The sequence below is a fragment of the Furipterus horrens genome, unplaced genomic scaffold (assembly GCF_987537825.1).
Source record: "Furipterus horrens unplaced genomic scaffold, mFurHor1.1.pri manual_scaffold_2, whole genome shotgun sequence".
In the NCBI taxonomy this organism is placed as follows: Eukaryota; Metazoa; Chordata; class Mammalia; order Chiroptera; family Furipteridae; genus Furipterus; species Furipterus horrens.
The window spans coordinates 107,329,056-107,350,460 of record NW_028327172.1 but is presented as its reverse complement, the minus strand read 5'-3'; the positions used below and the strand labels follow the sequence as shown (position 1 = coordinate 107,350,460).

The 21,405-nt window shown below is 34.1% G+C and overlaps 1 protein-coding gene across 1 annotated transcript in view; it reads right to left on the bottom strand.

Annotated features, from left to right (window-relative positions):
- MMRN1 (multimerin 1) overlaps positions 1-21,405 on the bottom strand; it is a 66,310-nt gene that overhangs the window by 32,025 nt on the left and 12,880 nt on the right. The window contains exons 2-4 of the mRNA XM_090267944.1: positions 13,986-14,105; positions 10,813-10,919; positions 1,253-1,363 (exon numbers count right to left, since the gene is read on the bottom strand). Coding sequence (XP_090124070.1) covers positions 1,253-1,363; positions 10,813-10,919; positions 13,986-14,105 — 338 coding nt within the window. The remainder of the gene's footprint in view (positions 1-1,252; positions 1,364-10,812; positions 10,920-13,985; positions 14,106-21,405) is intronic.

Sequence of the window (21,405 nt, the reverse complement as noted above, 5' to 3'; positions counted from 1 at the left end):
AAAATTGGAAACATTAAAAAATACATTATTTTAAACCTTTCAAATATTATGATAGGTTTAAAGGTAAATAATGTTTGCACTATATATTTGTAAGTATAGGCTATATGCATTTAGCAAATGGCAACCAGAATTTTATACTATTTAAGGGTAGAAATTTGTAAAAAGTTTTATATAGCTTAGAGTTCTAAAATCTTTTAACTATGCCCAGAATTTTCAGTCTTTTTTTTCATCTCCAAGAGTTTTTGTTACAATCTCAATAGATGAAGAAATTCAGGATCAGAAAATAAAAATAACTTGCTTAAGGTGACAGAGCTAAGGCCTCATCTTGTGCTTTCAAAACCGATGATATTGCATTAAATATGTGTAGCTCTATACTTACATGTATGAAGATGTATTTATATTCTGAGAATTTTATTCTTTTTTGAGGTATTCTTTAATAGGAGATAGATATTAGTTTAAATAACTTTATACAGCAATAATACTTTCATGTCTTTTGAAATGCACTTCAATAATTAAAGGATGATTTTGTGTTTTATGAAGATGCTTATTTCAATTCCTTAAAAAAATTCAAATACAGTTTCAAAGCCATATTCACCTGCATTCTTGAAGAGATTCCCTTAAATCACATTTCTTAGTTCGATTGCTTGATTTTATATGACTATGTAACATACAGTGAACAGATGTTTTTATCAGTAACCAAACTATGTTTCTAAGACATAAAGTTAAGCTAAAAGAAATGGTATTTGTGATTAGAAAGATGAGAACATATGTAACAGGGCAATTTTGGATCAAGAAAAGACTCTTGTTGGTCCTTAGTCCCAATACTTCTCTCTAGTCAGTGATCATTTCCCCTTAGAGATCTCTATCAACCAATGGAAAGAAGCCTTCTTCGCTGCCTTAAAGGAATCAAGGCATCCCTTCCATGTCAAGATTCCTCATGACTGCACTCTTTGGAGGACAAAAGTTTGATTTTACTTTGGACACCTGTGATTTCCTAGTATGGCAGCATTTTCAGTCTTCTTTGGCTGCACACAGAGCTTCAATAATTAATTACACAAGTTCTCTTCAGGCTGGGAACCTGCAGCTCAGCCATAGATTCTCCCAACATGTAGCACCAATAGCAAAGCGCTCAGAAGTATGTTAATGTGTCATCAACAAACATTTGACAGTCAAATGATTTCTTGTTTGTTAGTTGTCGTAAATAGTGTTGACAATAACTGAGTTAGGGATGTTAGTAATTACAATCTGTGACCTGGGTCACCGCAGTCTTGCTGCTGTTGTCGTTGCTGCTCGGCCGTCCCTCCGCCAACTGCTGCGTGACTCTCAGCCTGGTTGGTGTGTATCAAGTGCTGCTGTTCCCGGGCTAGGCAGAAGCGAAAGAGAGGAGAGAGAGTTAAATAGTGGGACTGCCTCCTACTTTCCAGTCCTAAGAAATAATGTGGCTGACATTCATTTTCTCGTCTACTGAAGCATGCCGGGATGATTGCAGAGGAAGCAGCTCCGCCAGCACCCATAGGGCAACGTGCGACCGCACTGATCTTGGAAGTGCAGACCTCTCATTGTGTTCTGAAAAAATATTCAGGTCCCCTTTCAGAGGAAAGTGGTTGGCAGTTTGGGGTAACTGTAAAGTGACAGGCATAAACTGCCTGCATAATTGAGGGGACTTTAAAATCATCTGTGTTAAAAGCCATAGCAGTTTTATAAGTAGTCTGCCACAAAGGCTACTTGTTTAACAATGCAATTTCCAACTGATGTCTATTTGGAAATAAGGGACAGCTACAGATTCCATACTGAAAGAATATCTGTTTAAGTAATAGTGCTACTTAAATGGCTTTTTCCCAGATTGTTAAGAAATACATGGGCTCAAAACATAGGAAGTACAAGTAAACATAAACTATTATATTACAGGACATGTCTCAAGGGGACCAACCTATAAAATCAGTGAAATTTCAAAAAAATAAAGTCTTATAAAACAAATCTTTCGATTAAAAAATCGCTTCCTATTTCCCATGAATCAAGTAATATTTTAAATGACAATATAATTTTTCATGGGGAGAACAAGTAAAAGAAGACATTAAAATATTCAACATATTAAGTAATGTATGTCTGTAATTTGTAGACTCCTAATGAACAAATTTATTCATTGAAATCTGCATATCAGACACGAGAAAACAAACGTGTGGTGTCTGTAATTCTTCCCATGTGAAGCTACGCACCAATGAAACTACACTTTGGCACATGTTAATTATGCTCTCTAAGGCATATGCGGCTGTGACAATAATACTAAAGCATCTCTACTCCATTGAAAGTATATTTGACACTACGTAATTTGAGGTAGTCTCTATTGTTAGACTGAAGTTTGAGCTGCTTTTCTTCAAAGCATTGAGCAAAATTAATGGATTTTCATTCAGGTCCAAGGTTTTTATTTTGATTTTGCTTCTTCCCGCCTCCCCACCTCCCTGCTGTATTATAGATAGTCCCACCTAACTGTTGATTTATTTGGTTGAATATGACAACTTATAGCTTGGGAAAAGTGTACTTATTTGGGCGGCTGCGGTCTGTGGTGGAAAGTGTAAATTTTCTGCTAAGTCCTAGCAATAAAGTTCTTATAGTCTAAATTCAAGTTGATTCTTACAAATATATCTACTATATAAATGCATACATTTTTAAAACCAAGATTCCTTCTTAGATAATGTAATAAAGCATTTTTCTAGCAGCTAAAATATGCCTACCCAGATACTACTTAGATCAATGGTTCTAAACCAGGGTCCTTGAATCAGCCATATCAGCATCACTGGGAACTTTTAGATATGTAACTCCTAGGCTCCACCCCCACACCTCCTCTTCATTTAAGAAACTGAAGTGGGGCAGCAATCTGTGGTTTAGCAAGCTCTCCAGGTGATCCCAATGTACACTAAAGAGTGAGAACCACTAGATCAGGGTGTAAAGATTAATCTCTCTTAGCAACTTCCCACCTCCCTACCTTCCCTGTTTCTCTCAGCAATGAAGGAGAGTTCATGACACAGATTTGTAAGTATTTACAGCAAAAGGAACAGGTGGGTTTAACAGGGTGCACAAATGGTCTTTTCCTGTTCTTACCTTTTTGAGCTAGATCTTGGGAATACAAAGGAGTTGGTGCATTAGAAGGCATACCATCACTTGATAGAGAGTAGATACTTTGTTAGGAAGCAATACATAAGTAGTATAGTAAAAAGACTATATTGTTTTATGGCACATACACACAAGGTTACTGGGGAGATTTCATTTTCTTTTATTAACTTTCACCATATTATGGATTTTTTAAAACATTTCTTTAGAATAGTGGTTTTTCATCATGGATGGAAATCAGAAGAACCTATAAACTTTGAAACACTAAATGTATCAATGTTCTTTCCATTTCCCTACTTGAAGTTTCTTACTCAGTATGAATCAGAATATAGATAAATAAATATATGCATAAAATACATATATATGTATTTTAAAATTTTACACGTGATTTTGAAGTATGACCCTGCTTAAGAAGTATTGATTTAGAACAAATTTTCTATACTAATAAGTAAATTCATTGCTTAAAATACCAGATCTTTTTTATATTAAAATTGCGATTCAGAAATTGATCTTTATAAATTTTTAAACAGCCACACACAGTTGTTGATAACAAGAGCATATGTTAAAGATATGATTTATTTTAACTCCAATGAATGAAAACCTGAGTCTCCTACCACTCCATAGTGAAATGAGCCTTTATAAGGAGCAGGTGAAGGAGGGTGAGGTGGCAGGTGATTTTCACAGTCCATGATTCCCTCCCTCATAGGTAATTCCATTCTCTCTGTTGTATGACACAAGATCCCTGAACAGGTACTGCCAAGCCTGGAAGCATGTGAAGAGTGTCTGAGCCACCTTCCCAGCAATCAATTATAGAGCCCACTGGTAATTTTGAATGTTTCAGAAATAAAAGGCCCCTTCCATTAAAAACCTAGGTTATTACTCCTCACTTCAATCTAGCAATGTTCTACATACTTCAACTCCAAGATTATATTTAGTCAGTATGCACTAATGTGGCTTACCAATTATTAAAATATTAAAATGAAGCCATTCCTGTTGGCAAATATATAACAATAAATTGTGATAACTGATAAATTAGTTATAAATACAAAATTAACTTACTCCAAGTTAATTGTGGATGCATAATAAAGGATATGTCTTGTAGAATACATGATTACTGGAATTCCTATTGTAAAACTATCTGAAGTATTTTCAGGACTAAGAGTTTTCTGGGCCCATTACATGCACTACACAGACTTTATGAAACATTCAACATTTTACCAGAATCATCAGATTGTTCGGTGCTTATGTTAGTTTACTTGTTATTATATACTAATTGTTTTCAGTGCACAGTTTTCTATAATATTGTTTGATAATTTAAAATAAGTTATTAAAACTAGTTAGCATGGAACAACTTTTAACATACAAAATAACAACTGAATTAGTTGTTAAATGTTTGAATATGGCCCCTGAGCCTTCCTACTCCAATGTCATAATGGAGAGACAGGTTGGTTTAGGTACTCATGACCCTGAGTGAGTAGAATGACCTCAATAAAAAATCGCAAGCATTTCACATAGTTTATTTCTAGAGCTTCATAGACTTTGTTAAAGCTTTATTATAAACAGGAAGGCATTATTTTATATTGAATTATTATATTCTAATGAAAATAGGTCTCTTTATCTCACTCTTTAAAAAGTATTGCATGTTATACGTTGAATGTGGAGATCATTAACCTTAGTTCCCCTCTCCATTTGAGAAAGACTGGCACAGCAGGGAATCACACACACACACACACACACACACACACACACACTCTCTCTCACCCAAGAGTGTGTGGGGTATTCTAAATTCTAAGTCTTCTACGGTCTATCTGAGTGGGAGCAGTTTATCCTTTTGGGTCTCTGTGCCACCCAATTGAGGCAAGATCTGACCTGTGCAAGAAGTGAAAACAAACCTTGGCACAAGGTCAAGCATCAAGAACAGAAAGGAGGTAAATGAAGAGTTGAACCCTAATTTTCTATTGATCTCAAGATCAAAAGAATTTAAAATAAATTTCATTCATGTGATCTGGAAAAATGCTATTGCTTTACAAACAAGGGAAAAGAAAGTGACATACTGGAGAAAATCAGCAGATTAGAAATAAAAACTAAAAAGATTAGAAAAAATTAAATCAGTGACAGGTGATTTTCTTTAGAAAGAAAAAAATTGAAAGGGATACAGAATAATACATACAAATATTGAGTAAAAGTCTTTAGATTTGAATACTAATTTTTGGTGATTCACTCCTCATTATGTGGAAACATAATATATATGAAATAAAAATTTTCTCCAAATGTGAAGTTTTGAAAAGACTAATTTAAAAGAAAACATTATGGAAAAATACTTCAAATATTGAATGACAAAATCTAATGCAATTTAATTTGTGCATTAAATTTTCAATTTGCTCTTAGCTATAGTTATTTTTAAATTAATTGTTTTAGGAGAAAACAGGCAAGGAACGTGTACTGCTAAGTTAAAAAAAATACTAGTAAACATCGCACAAAGATCTTTGGGATCCAATTGTCATATGAACGTCTTTTCTCTGGAAATCATTGGATGGGGTCCCTGCCAAGGCTGTTAAAAACTTGAAATGCTTATTTAACAACTTCAATAGTTTATGTTATCTTTTTTTAGCTCTGTTTGTTGACCTGAGATCAATGCTTGCATTTATCGCAATTTACTGCACGGGATTTATCTGGTGGAAAAGTGCGGATAGGATCTCTGACAGTGGAGTCAGTACTCTCCTGTGGCAAAGTTCCTGGTTGATAGATGCTCTTCTGTTTTTTCATTTAGCGTCTTTCGGCCTTCCCAGGTGTATTCTCTACCACAAGGACTGCCGCAGACCCTAAGTTTTCCGGGCAATCTATCTTACTGTGCACTTAACCACAGACCTTTGCTTTGTCCTGTAGGGCATAGATTTCTGCTCTTTTTCTTGGTCCTTTCTAAGAAATAGAAGCTGAGACAAAAAGGCATTTATTTATGAACTTCAGATTTTTTAAAATTCAATATATTTAAAGAGTTGGATTTTTTTTTATATTCTCCCAGTACAATTACTCTTTTTTTCCCTTGCACTATAAACTCTAACCTTGGTGGATCAAAAACTTAGAGAAGAAAGCAAAGTTGGCAAACGTTAAGAGCAGCAGTTTACATATTAGGTGAATTATCTTTTGTTTCTTTTCTTTCTTTTCTTCTTTCTTTCCTTCCCTCCCTTCCTTCTTTCTTTCTTTCTTCCTTCCTTCCTTTCTTTCTTTTCCTTTCTTTCATTTTTTTCTTAGACAGGTGTTATTTGTGAATGCTTTTTTTTTTTTCTTCCAGACCTTTGAGACATATTGAGGAAGCAATTAATGGCAGTTCAGTAATGAGGAAGCTTGCCCTCTCTCCCTTAGATCCAGGAACCTTTCTGTGTAACTTGAGGAGAGGTTTCCAGCTGATCTTGCAATATTAAGTGAATGCTTGCATGTAGAATTCAGTACATATATATTTATTGAGATTTAGTAATTAAAAAGAATAAGGCAATTTGAAGTAACAAAGACATAAGGTACATGGTGTTTTTTTCTTATGAAATGTTGTGATTTTATTGAGCAATACGTTTATAAGAGGTAATTTTTTTTAAAAGAACATTAGAAGAATCAGGTAGGCAAAAATATAAGAAATATAGGGCTTTTTCTATTTTGAATATTATAACATTCATTTCATATTAATGTAAGTAATATTTTAAAATAAACTCATTGGAGAGCCCCATTTTAAAAATGTTAATTACAAAAGCTCTTACATAATTTATTTAATTATTTCACAGTATTTGTGAAATGAAATAGTTTCATACATTTATAACATATGGTAGAGATCAGTTTATTCCAATAAATGCATGATTACATTTTTCAGCATTCACTATCTCTCATATATATATATAAACATATATATATATATATATATATATATATATTGTTTTTTACCTTTTCCTATAAAGAGAATCTGACTAAGGCTAACTGGATTACTTTTTTTAACAGATTTGCAAAGAAGTCTTTCTTTCTCCTCTCTAATCTAGCATTATTTGAGATTAAATTTCTGTTTTTCATATCATTAGAGAAAGCCACAATTTTCTTCTACTTCAGAACAATTTAGAGACATATACTGGGAAAACACATTATTGCAAATTTTATAAAAATTGGTTTAAAAAGTGTGTTATTTACTAACATTTCAAAAAAACCCTCAGATACCAATCATATCACAAAATTAGATTCCTTTTTGAAGACAAACTATCTGATCTTCAAAAAATATAAAAAATGTGAAATATATCAATACTATTACATTGCTGTTAGATGCTCCTCCTTTTAACAAAATTCTATTCACTTAGACTTTTTTAAAATTGTTTCTTCTTGAAAGTATGACTAATATTTTTAATAAGCTAATCTAGAACTTATTACCAGAATTTTGACTTTCTGAGTTGCAGCAAAAAGAGCATATGTAGAGGTTCAGTAATATTATAAACAGCATATTGTAGAATAAAACACAGGAAGAGTTGTCCCATGGATTTTGAATCACCACATTCCTTCTTAACAGGTTGGGGATGTGCATACATAGGCAGAGGGAGATAGAAAAAGGCAGAGCGTACCAAGTGGAGAAGTAAAAGAGTATCATTGCTAGCAGCTCCAATTTATGCCCGGCCTATTAATCCCTTTTTATATAATTAAAGAAAAAGATCTTCCCGCTGCAATATAAATTTAAAGGAAATCATTATTTTTATTTTGTAAAATTTAGTTTGTTCGTGAAGAGCAGATTTGTTGGGAAGGCAGAGATTTGTGGAATTTACGTAGTCCTTTACAATTTTCTATGAATAAAATAATCTCCTGATGCAAAGGACTAGCACTGAATTAATTATCATGGTAGTTACACAACTAGGTTATTCCAAACCCTTGAGGGCTCTGAAGAGATTTAAAGACTAGATCAGCCACACCGATTATCTTTGCTATATATAGGGCCGCTTGTCATTTGAGACAGCCTGAAGAGTGTTGTCAAAGGAAACCTGACAATTTTTTTTCTCCCATACAAGAATAAAAGACTGTTGGCACATATATAAAGTGTGATAGAAAGGGGAGGGGGAACTTGATATGTAATTGGGTAGGAATCAGAAGGGGGAAAGGTGCAAAAAAAAAAAAAAAAGGAAGGAAGGAAGAAAAGAAAAACAACGTGGGAGAGATGAGATCATGAAGAATGGTTGAAGGGACAAAAGTAGGCAGTAATTCTTGATACTGTCACTGCATCAATTGCACTAATTAAAGATTTAACGGCCTGTGCTGCAATAAAACTGAAGAGCAGGATGGTCAGAATATTTTAGGGAGCAACAGCAGGTTCTTTTGGAATTGCAGTGATATTAAAATTAATTGTATGACAATATCACACAATAGGCATATTTGCCATCAGAAAATCATTTCTATTATAGAGTTCAATAGAAAAAAAGAGCTTTCCACAGCAGATTAATCACAAGATACCTGAATCTGAAGTATGAATAATTCTAATTACAGTGTTGTGACAAAAGGTCACGGTCTGGGACACTTATTAATGGGGGTTCAAGGTAACAATTTACAAATTTAGTATTAAAAATACCCACAGGTTGCTGCCACCTAGAACACAAGGTGTCATTAAATACTCAAAACTAAACTATTTGAATTCAATTTAAATATTTCACATAAAACTTTGAGAAAAGGGAAGTGACAGTACATAGCAGATATTCAGAACTATCAACTAGTCTTGTTTCTTTTGTGTACATTTATAATGATGAAATTCTTTTTTTTCCCCCTAGGTACATATATTCTACCATAGTAACTAATAATCAGTTAGTTGACCCCAGCACAACATGGGCTTGAATGGTATAGTTCCACTCATAAGTGGATTTTTTATCAATAAATATACAGCCAGCCCTCTCTATCCCTCTGTATGCAATGAACTCAGGTGGAAAACAGTATTTTCAGTTGGTGGTTTGGAATCTGCAGATGCAGAGGATCCATTGCATGCATTGTTTTACTCCATTTTACATAAGGGACTTAAGCATCTGTGGATTTGGGTATCTCTCTTGGAGTCCTGGGACTAATCCCATGTGAATACAGAGGAATGACTCTAGTTAAGTTTTGGGGGAGTCAAAACTTATACATGGATTTTTGTCTGTGCAAGGTGTCAGCTCCCCGAACCTCTGCATTGTTCCCGAACCTCTGCATTGTTCAAGGGTCAGCTGTAGTAGGTATAAAAAAACAAAACCTGAAGCAACAGTAGTCCTTATCAGCTGGAGCCTATGACATTCTTTGTCATACAGACTTTGCTTCCTACCACATATCTGCATTCAGCCTCTGTCTACACTAGGATGTGTAATGACACTCTAAATTCCTAGAAATGCATGTTGTGAACAAGCACTTGAATCTCTAAGAAATAATAATGGAATTAATATTCCTAAGAAATCCTTCTTCATATAAGAAGAGAAATACAAAAACTAATTTTAGACTTTAGAAATATAATTCTAAGCATTGCCCAGAACTTCTAGCCGTCTGCCAAATGCTGATTATAAACAAATATGTTTTACCACTGTGAGTCGGTCTGTGCGCCTCACGGAAGTCCGAAGTCCTATAAACATAGTAGCAACTTGGAATTTTTAAGAATATGCTAAATTATATTGTTTCCAAATATTTTTGGTATAGATAATATTTTGTTTAAATGTTTACTTAACTGTATTATAAATGAAGTACATATTCATGCTACACTCTAAAAATGTGTTAATTTTTTTTAACATCCCTGAAAATCAGGCTACGCCCAGAACAGATAGCATTGCAATGAAATTCAAAATTCACCTTCAGATTCGTGTTGAATTGGGCTAGAAGAACTATATGTAATATCCCTAACTAAACTGCAGAGTTCCTATTGTTTTTGTATCACAAGTTTCTTTTTTAAAAATATGAATCATAATAGTTTCTCCACAATTACATGAATTTTTAATCAGTCTCCTACACTGCTGATTGAATTCCCCACCACTGTTAATGGTCTTTGTTGTAATATTCATTCATTTAAAATATGTATGCTGATGCCATATCTTATTTTTCAAAGGGAAATTGTTTAAAGCCATAAGCAAAATAAGTCACATGGATATTAGGCCACAGCAGGCTACCGTGTGTTTGATCAGCCTTGCCACCAGAAAATCCTTAAAAATCTCAGTTAAAAAATGACTTCATTAAGATTTTTTAAAAAAACAGAATAATTCATGCCATATTTGTATGTATTCTTTAAAACTGAATTTCATTTATAAACACAATAACATTTCAAATAATTGAACTGGAAGAAAAATAGAGGATAGGTATTTTTTTGTTTGTTGTTTTGTTTTTACATAGGGTCATGTGTAATGATAACTTACTTAAAAATTAGGATTTCTGGTATTTTAATAAGGCATGCTTCTATAGCATATAGTTAACCAAAAAGTAAGATATTTAATCAGATCTCCATTTGTTAATCATGTGAAACTAACATAAAAATGAGGGGAGAATTTTAAAGAACAGCTTATGAGATTTCAGGGTACTAATAATAGCTACTAAGTTAGGAAACTCTGAAAAGGTAACAGTCCTAATACGTTGGTTAGATATTAATTAACTGGTTCAAAAGGGAAAATGCAGCTTTACTAGAATCAGCTGCATATTCTTCTGAAGTTTTATGCTTCTAATTGTTATTACAAAATTAATATTAGACTATACCTTTTAGTTGACATTTTGCTCCACTGAATCCAGGACAGCACTTCCATTCCAATGAGGTAACAATTTTATGTTGCATCCTGTAGACAGGATTTGATATCATCTGAGATCTAGAAAGGAGAGCAATTAGAGAAAATGAATTATTTGTCTCCCATTAAATTACCAGTTGGAATAATGAATACAAAGTGTTTGGGATGGTTTCTGAAATATATTCAATAATAAGCATTCAGTTGGTGTTATCTGTTGTTATTATTATTATATTTATCAATATTATTTTCAAACTTAGGCTTCTTTAAACATATTACAAAATATACTAAAGGTCATGCTATTTGTTATTTTTAATGTATACCTACCATTACATTTCTAAAGATACTATAACTTTTCCCTTGGTAACGCTTTTCATTAAACCATTGTTAAAAGTTATTTTAATTTCAATTTTTAAATAGTTCATGAAATAGTTTATTTCAATTCTCATTACTTCTTATATTGTTATAGTTAAAAGCATCTTTTTTACTCCTGATCAATATCAACAACTTATAACAAATTGGATATTGGTGATCTAATTGAAATAATGATAACCTCTATGATTTTCAACCTGAATTTCCTCACTTATCAAGTTTTTAAATCATACTCTATATTATTTCTTTCATATAGTATTTCTCTCTGAGAGAGAAGGAGAGAGATTTAACATGAGGAAATACTTCTGAGAAGAAACCATGAGAGTGAAGTCAAGAAACTATAATATTTCAAAAACCAATATGTGAGTGGGGACACACACAAAAAATGGAATTATCCTCTGGAGGGCAGGCCACTTGTAGTATAGGCTTTCTCAGCTACATGAGTGTTCTGGGAACCCATCTGTATCAGTGTGCCAGCTGGCATTGTTGAGAGAGGCAGCATTTGGTTTCAGTAAATTTGTTTTTAAGACTCTTTCAATGTGTTTGCCCATCTCATGATGGGTGATTTAGGAGTGTTCCTACCCACACCACACTTAGTGTCCAGCAGTTTTTGACCAAAAATGGCATGACCCTTATACCTCACCCTCCCTATTCACCCGATCTCACCCCAAGCGACTTTTTTCCCATTGTTTCCCGGATGAAAAGAAGTCCTCAAAGGGAAACCTTTTGCCAATGTTGTATAAAAAGTGAAATAAAAAACGGCAAAAGCACTAAAAGGTATCAAAATCGATGAGTTCAAAAACTGTTTTGGGCAGTGAAGAAAAGTATCGATAGGTGTATTGCATCAAATGGAGAGTATATGGAAGGTAACTCAAGTTTAAATATGTAAGAATAAATACACAATTTTTAATAAATAAATTCCATTTTGGAGGGTCTCCCCTTGTTAATAGTGAATTGATACTTAATTGCAGGCTCTAGGAATGTAAATGCAAATACTATTTTTACCCTTATAACTTCAATATTTAGCTAATATTTATCAAATGAATATGAAACTGGCATACATTATTTTATTAATGCTCATGAGTTCTATAAAGAAAGTATTATTAATATCCTGGTTTGCTAATGAGGAATCTGAAGAAGACACCTGAAATAATTTGCTCAAAGTTCCATATCTAAAAGTAATCAAGCTGGGGTTTTAATCCATAGTGTGTGGGTTAGCCTGCCCTGTACAATCTAGTTTGTCATATATAACTATGTAGAGACACTGTAGTCACTGTCGTGAATAAAACGTGATTGTGTGGAGGAAATGCTTTACAACAGACTTGGCTTTGCTTTAGAAGACTTGGATTTTAGTTTCTGCTGTAACTTGATGGGTAATTCAAAATATGTAAAGTTATTCCTCATTTTAAAATGAGCTCTAAGATTCATTTTATCTCTAAAAGTAGGCTAATTATTTATTTCTACTTACTTCAGTAAGTTATATTCAGTAAATAACTTTGTCTGGTAAAATAATCATCTTCAGTCTGGTAGTAAAGCTAAATCCAAAGCAAGGCAATTGGGAAAAGGGCTCTTTGGAGTTTATAAGCGTGAACTGAAGCAGTTAGTTACATTATTGTTAGAGTCACTGTCCTGCTTTGGCAGACTGAATTTCTGCTGGATGTTGCTCAGACATAATGAACGAGGAAGTGACAAACACTGTATACATACTGAAATAGTGAACAAATGGAGAGACTCCTTCAACGATACAAAAAGATAAGAGATGAAAGATACATGTTTCTGGTTTGTTTAAAGGGATAAAAAAAGCTCACCTTTAACTCTAAAGAGCAGTACAATACAGGTTTCTGTGGTAATATTTTCATTACTAAAGAATAAACAAGGCACTCTTTGTAGCTCATGTCGACAAGGAAATTGTCACAAAGGGAGTAAGTGCTGAAAGCAGAACTGGAGCGCAGCTCCCTCAAATCCCTAAGATGTGCTTAGCTCTCTGGACCATGAACCGTAGTAGCTATTCCTCCAGGGACTAAGAAACACCTTGATTTTATGTATTCTTACTGCACACTGTTCCAGATTGCTGATGTGTCAGATTCATTGCCTGGGTTATCTGTATGACAATTTGCATAACATTGGCTATCATAACCTGAATAACAATTTTAGTTTTTATTGCAGGTTCTTCTGAAATATGCCCAGCTGAGCTACTATGACTGTATGAATTCAGAGAATTTATCAGTTACTCAGCCCCATATTTTAGAATAATTACATAGATTCCTTTTGAAAAATTTAAATGAAAACTAAATGACATGGGTCATTAAAATAGACACAAGAAGAAAAGCCCCACTCAGCTGCTTTACTAGGCATAATTGCAATTGGTGGCTTGCCAAGCTGTGGTCTTCTCTCTAACATAGAATGAAAGGGAAATCATGAATAAACCTTTAAAACTGTATATGAATTTCATAAAGAAATAAAAAATATGCCTGTTGGTAAGGTTATTGAATAAAAGCAATAGTAGTAAAAATAGAAACAAGCATGAGAGTTAACATTTATTGAAGACTTACGAAGTACCAGGTACTAGCATAAATATATCACTGCATTATTTCACATATTCTAAAAACACCCATGTGTTTTTATATAGTATCTATATTTCACTTATTCAAGATCATACATCTAGTTTAATGTGATGACCCTACTATAATATGTAAGTTGGAGTGATTAACTTTATATATTTCAGGCCATAAATGAATATCATATAAGAAATTACTATTTTCTAAAACCATTATATACCTCCGGGGACAGAATCCACTGTTCCAGCCACAAGGCCCTCTCTCATTTGGAACATACGTAACTTGGTTGTCCAGTATCACTGTGGGAGATAGTCTGGTGTGTACATAAGCACACCAATTCCTAAGGAAGACATAATATTTGTTAGGAAAAAAAAATCATCAAAGAATTCTTTTTATCAAAATTATTTTCATAGAACTACATCTATTACTGCTAGTACTATAAATCAGATACCTTGAAATATTGATATCTAGCTTTAAAAATATCTAGGGAAGAGAGGAAACACATTTGTTACTGCATTGCTGTACTCATAAAAAGTAAAGGAACACTGCAAGATCAAAGTAAATAAAAAGTAAATCAGGTCTGGCTGGCTGGCTCTATTGGTTGGAGCATTGTCCCATACACCAAAAGGTTGCAGTTTCAATTCCCAGTCAGGGCACATACCTAGGTTGTGGATTCCACCCCTGGTTGTGTGTGTATGGGAGGCAACTGATCAATGTTTCTCTCTCTGTGTCTGTCTGTCTCTCTCTCACTTTCCTTTCCTCCTCTAAAATCAATTTGTGAAAATATTTGGATGAGGATTTTTTTAAAAAAGAATAACTCAGAAATAAAACCAGAACCTGTGTGGTTTAGTAGTAAGCTAAGTCAAAATTCAAGATTGTTCTTATGACAAATATCAACATTAGGACTGAGATTGATGATTCAGGTCTAAGTTCATTACTTTTATATAATAATATGTTGTATGTAGTAAGATAGAAGTAAAGAAATAAATGGTTTAGGGATCAAAAAGAGGAAAAAATAACTTTTTAGCAGCAGATCATATAACTATGAATAAAGAAAATATGAAATAGTCTAGATACAAATGATTATAATTAATAAGACTTCTGCAATATAGGTAAGATCAATATAAAAACTTTTATAACTAATAAAGTTTAGCCACATCTTTAAGATCAGTTACAATTCCATGTACCAACAAGAAATAAAAATCTCTTTACAATAGTAAAAATAACAATATTCTTACTAAATCCAAAAAAAAATTGTAAGATTTAATAGATGAAAAATTTAAGGTTTATTGAAAAGCCTGAAAAAAAACCCTAATGCCTTACGTTCATTCATGGAAAGATTCAATGTAAAGATATGAATTCTCCTAAATTAAATCCATAGATTCAATGCACTTTTATTTTTAATTTTTAATGTCATTTTTTTTTGTTTTTTATAATTGTTTACTATATTACAGTTGTCTCAATTTTCTCCCTTTGCTGTCCTCCACTCAGCCCATCCCTTTGCTCCTACAGTCCATCCCCACCATTATCCATGTCCATGGGTCATTTATACATGTTCTTAGTCTACTTCGTTCCCCTTCTTTCTACCATTCTTTCCTCCCCTCTGGCAGCTGTCAGTCTGTTCCATGTTTCCATGTCTCTGGTTCTATTTTACTCTTTAGTTTATTTTATTCATTAGATTCTTCTTATAAGTGAGGTCATATAATATTTGTCTTTTACCAATTGGCTTAGTTAGATTAATGGGACAGAATAGAGAGCCCAGAAATAAAGCCAGGTCTCTATGGTCAATTGTTTGACAAAAAGAGCAGGAGCATAAAATTGAGTACAAATAGCCTCTTCCATAAATGATGTTGGGAGAATTGAACTGGTACATACCAAAAAATGAAACCGAATGACCATCTTAAACCATATCCCAGAATAAACTTTTATCAGAATGGATAAAAGACATAAATATAAGTTGTGATACCATAAAAGTCCTAGCAGAAAATAGAGGCAGTAAAAATTCAGATATCCTATGTAGCAATATTTTTGTCGATAAATCTCCTAGGGCAAGGGAAATAAAGAAAAGAATAAACAAATGGGAATACATCAAATTTAAAAGCTTCTTCATGGATAAAGAAAATATCATCAAAATGAAAAGGGAACCAACTATATGGCAGAATATATTTGTCAGTGATATATAGAATGAGAGTTTAATATAAAGAACTCATATGACTCAACACCAGGAAGACAAACAATCCAATTAAAAAATGGGCAAAGGACATGAACAAACACTTCTCCAAGCAGGACATACAGAGGGCCCATAGGCATATGAAAAATGCTCAACATCACTAGCCATCAGAGAGATGCAAATGAAAACTACAATGAGATACTACCTCACACCTGTCAGAAGGTTATCATTAATAAATCAACAAATGTCAACTACTGGCAAGGATGTGGAGAAAAAGGGAACACTATGTAGTTAGTGGGAATACAGACTGATACAGCCACTGTGGAAAACAGAATGGAATTTTCTCAAAAAATAAAAAATGGAACCGCCTTTCATTCCAGTGATTTTACTACTGAGAATACCCTAAAAACTCCAAAACACCAATTCAAAAGAACCTATGCACCTCTATGTTCTTAGCAGCACTGCTTACACTAGCCAAGTGCTAGAAACAGCCAAGTGCCCATCAGTAGATGAATGGATTAAAAAACTGCAGTACATTTACACAATGGAATACTATGCAGCAGAAAAAAAGAAGAAACTCCTACCTATTATGACAGCTACAGTAATTAAGGTTGAAACTAGAGACTATTAGGCTAAGTCATTGCACTTTTAATCGGCCTTAGTCTGATAACAAATTTAATAAGCTTATTCTATAATTCTGTATAGAATAAACTAAAACCATAAATTCCAGAAATTCCATCTAATTTTCTGCCAGGGAACAATACTGCATCTTCGGGTGGACCCCAAAAGACAGAGAATACTGGTTGAAGAAAACAGAGACCTGAATTTGGGGCTGCTGAGGTGGTTATAATATGGGAAAAGTTAAGTGAGACAGGGGGCAGGTCATTTTCAAAGTCAACATTGGGGTTCCCTTCATCTTGGCCTGAATACTCTGCTGTCCTGGTAAAGAGCAGTCTTTGGAAGGCCTGCAGAGAACAATGTGAGAGACTCTGGGTCCCTCGGAATGGATGAAGAAACTACTCAGACACTCATCATCTGAGGAAGGAAGGGAGAGGTTTTTTTCTGAGGAAAATCGCCCCCATTTCTTTATTAGTCAGGGTTTTTATCTACTTTCTACATGGGGAAATGCATAAGAAAAACATGCAGCCCTTCACTAAATGATTGGGAGTAATAACAAAGGGAAATGCAGATCAATAGAGGCTTGAAACACCCAGGTATTTTACACAAGTTCAAAAACATTTCCTCTTACTTAATTGTTCTGTTTTTCACATTCTACTGACAAGACTTTGGGGCTATTCAGAGAAAAACAGAGCAGGTTCCCTTTTCCTTAAAAGCCGCTGTGCATTTATATTCTATTTTTAAAACCCCTCAGAGGGTGGGATTCATAGCAAGCAAGAAAGACAAAAATCAGCCGGTTGAGATCCAGGGCCAGGCTCCACACAGCGGTCAAAGTCTTTTGAACCATGCCTGCCTGTCTCACAGAGAACAAGTTTTGGGGAGCTGCATGAGCTGAACTGAGATCTCAGATATCACTAAGTAGTGGAGAATTCTGACCAGCCCAAGAGGAGAGTTCTTCCTAAACATTCCTCACCACTCACCCCAAGAAGTGAAAAAATTATAAAATATCTTTGAAAGAATTTAAAGGCAATCTAAATAAGTGGAAAGTGTTCATCAATAGGAAAACATTGTAAGATGGCAATACTCCCCAAACTAATATACAGTTTCATCATTATCCAGATCAAAATCCCAAATGCCTTTTTTTTTCTTTGCAAAACTTTAATGCTGTTCTAAAAATTTATATGGAAATGCAAAGAATTCAAAATAGTCAAAGCAGTATAGAAAAAAAAGAGGACTCAATATTTACACTGTGTAATAACAAATCTTACTGCAAAGCTACAGTAATTAAGACTATATTTGACTTGCATGAAGATAAAAATACAAATCAATGAAATATAATTTAGGGTCCTGTAACAAACCTTCACATTTATGGTTAATTGTCTTTTGACAAAGATGCCGAGTAATTCAATGGAGAAATAATTTTTATCAACAAGTAATGGCATGACAACTGAACAGCCTCATGCAAACAAATGAAGTTGGACCCCTATCTCACACCAGATATAAAAATTAACTCAAAAATAGACAAAAGACTTACACATAAGAGCTAAAACTGTAAAGCTCTAAGGAGAAATCATGGCAACAGTATGGTGATTGCTAGAGGGAAGGGGGTGTGAGGGGAGGTAAATGAGGGTAAAGGGGGGATAAGTGGTGATAAAAGGAGACTTGACTTGAGACGATGAACACACAATACGATATACAGATGATGTACCTGTAGAATTGTATACCTGAAACTGAAATAATTTTATTAACCAATGTCACCCCAATAAATTCAATAAAAAATAAATATCCACGAAAAGAAATAAAGTCATGCAGACTTGGAATTAAGATGCAAAATTATATTTAATTGCAGAAAACATAGCTTTATGAGGAAAATCATAATCTACAAAGAAAACTATGGGAGGTAATAAAGGATTTAGCAAGGTTATAAAATATAAGGGCCAATATACAAAAAAAAATTGCCTTTTTAGGTAGTAAATTAAATACTTGAATATGTAAAGTTGATGGATTTTTGTTTATGTGAAGCCACCAGGAGTAATTTGAAAAGAGAGGCCACAGATCTGGAGAAGATATTTGGCACACATGAAAATATATACCAAATTCCTATCAGTAACTAAGATAAAGACAATAAAAAATAGAATGGAAAAATGGACAAGCTATTTGAACAAGCATCTTACACAAGTAAATATCAATGGCCATACAAACATATAAAGATAAGGTCAATTTTGTTAGTGTCAAAGGAATGAAAATTAAGATCCCAATAGAATAATATATTATACCTCAACTAAATAAACATTGAGAATTTGACAATCTACTTGGTCAGAAGACAAAGAGAATTGGAATTTATTGGTGGCAATATCAAATAGTACAACATCTTTGAAAAAAAAATTTGCCAATACTCTCTAACTAGTGGTTACACTTCTAGATACATACTTACACTTGTGTACCTGGAATCATGTACTGGAATATTTATAGCAGAAAGCATTAATCATCATTAACAAAACTGAAAGTAACTCAATTGTTCATTTATCATAGAATGGAGAAATATATTCTGTAATGCTTATGCAATGGATATTATTCATCAGCATAAAAGAATAAACTGTAATATTACCCAATAAACCAAATTTATAACAAACTTGTATGACATAAGCAAATCACAAAAGAAACAAAATATGACGCTTTTTTATATAAAGCTAAATAATAAAAGTTAACGATATATTGACTAGTGGTATATATGTAAGTGGTAAAATTATATTTAATAATGCTTCTACTTTATATGTATCAAATATAACATAGTTTAAAATATAATTAAGAATAACAAACCTTATCTTATAGAAAGTCAGATGATTTGCTGTTCAGGTCCCAATTTTTCATCAATTAAACCATATTGTATCCATAAGTTTCTCAAACCAATTTCCAAAATAGTTTGTTTACATTTATTTATGTATGTTCATTCTCTTCAACATATAAAATAGTACAGGAATATGATTTGACTTCATTCCAAAGAACTTGAGAATTTTTAACAGCATCAATGTCATTTGCCACAATAGTGTCATGATCAGACAAAAATAGCCTTTATTAGAGTACCTATTTTTACATAACATTTTGGTGGAAACCATCCAAAATGATAAAGATATTTGCAGCTATTCCTCCTCTTAAGAAAGTTTAAGTTGAGCCCTGGCTGGTGTGGCTCAGTGGATTGAGCACCAGCCTGCGAACCAGGAGGCGGCTGGTTCAATTCCCAGTCGGGGCACCATGCCTGGGTTGTGGGCAAGGTCCCCAGTTGGGGGTGTGCAAGAGGCACCCATTTGATGTATCTCTTGCACATTGATTTTTCTTTCCCTCTCTTTCTCTCTCCCTTCCCCTCTCTCTAAAAAAAGTAAATAAATAAAAATCTTTAAAAAAAAAACACCTTTAAAAAATAAAGTGAAGTAATAATTTTAAAAATTAAAAATAAATAAAATTTTTTTTTAAAAAAGAAAGTTTACATTGAAAATATACATTAATGCTACAGATAGAGTTTCAGGGAATGAAGAGAGAATTAAATGTTAACTATTATTTAAATAAGTGCCAACACAGGACACATTATTTGCAATTGCATAAAAAGTATTAAATGTAAATCATATAAGATAGTAAATTATCAAAACAAATGAGAGAAAACTAGTGGCTACAGAAGTATGGAAAATTTTTATGTTCTGCTTGTAATACGTGACATAATTACTCCTCTAATTCAAGGTAGATAGTAGAATATATAGACATTATTAGGAAAAGAAGAAGCAGCTGCATTCCTGGTTACAGTTGTCGGCAGCCGTCCGTCTCGAGAGACGATGGTGTAGCTTCTCAAGAGTCTATCTGCACCGCCGAGAATGGCTGTGCAGTCCGACTCGGGAGTGACATGGTATCTGTCTCCTCCCGTGTTGAATCGACATCTTGCGATGACGCTGAAGCTACAGAGCCTGGGCAGGGTGATATGGAGGGTCTGCTGTTGCCCATGCAGCAGACCCCCCCTCTCTTCGCAGCTGAAGGGTCCAAGGGAAAGACGGAGTCGATACAGCTTGGGTTCAGGTGCGCCGCAGGAGTTGCCGGTGTTGACTACAACGTCAAACCGCCTTAGGGACTCCGGCTCCGGATTTTCTGTCAGGGTTTACTCCCTTAGCCTTTCCCCTGAAGAGGTATGCCGCAAGGCAGCGGAGGTTTTTTGGAGTCAGAGTTTTCCTTCTCTGATGTACCCTGACTGGAAGATCGAACCAGCGACACTTAGCTCGCAGGCCGACGCTCAATCCACTGAGCTAAACCAGCCAGGGCTTTCCTGGTTACAGTATCAGTTATTTTATCACGAAATATCCTATACTGAACTAGAGAAAGTCCTCAGTAACTATAGGTTGAATGAATGATTGGATATATCTCAGTTTTTTTCTCCTCCTTTTCTAGGTCTATGATTTTTTTGCATTGTGAATATATAACTTGTTACATTTAATTTATATTTTTTCCTCTCATCTGTGACTTGGTTTACCCCCCACCTCAGGGAGCAGAGATGAATTGCAAAACATAGTACTAAAGGAAATGTTATATGATTATGAAATCAAACCACTACAAGTTCACATCAGTATGGATGTGTGACTCTAAATCAGTAGAATGTAAGAAATCTGTGGGGAACCGCTCCTTGTAGTTTCAGCAATTGTAGCCTAAGCCATGAGGCAGGCCCCCCACTCCCCTCACCCTGGGAAGGCCTCTAAGTCTCAGTGGAAAACTGAAAGGCTGTGAGGCAGACAGGACCAAAGGTCACTCAGAGGGCTCAGAGGGTTTCCATGAGAATTGGGTTTAAAATGCATATTATGCTTTAGAGCTTGCTCCA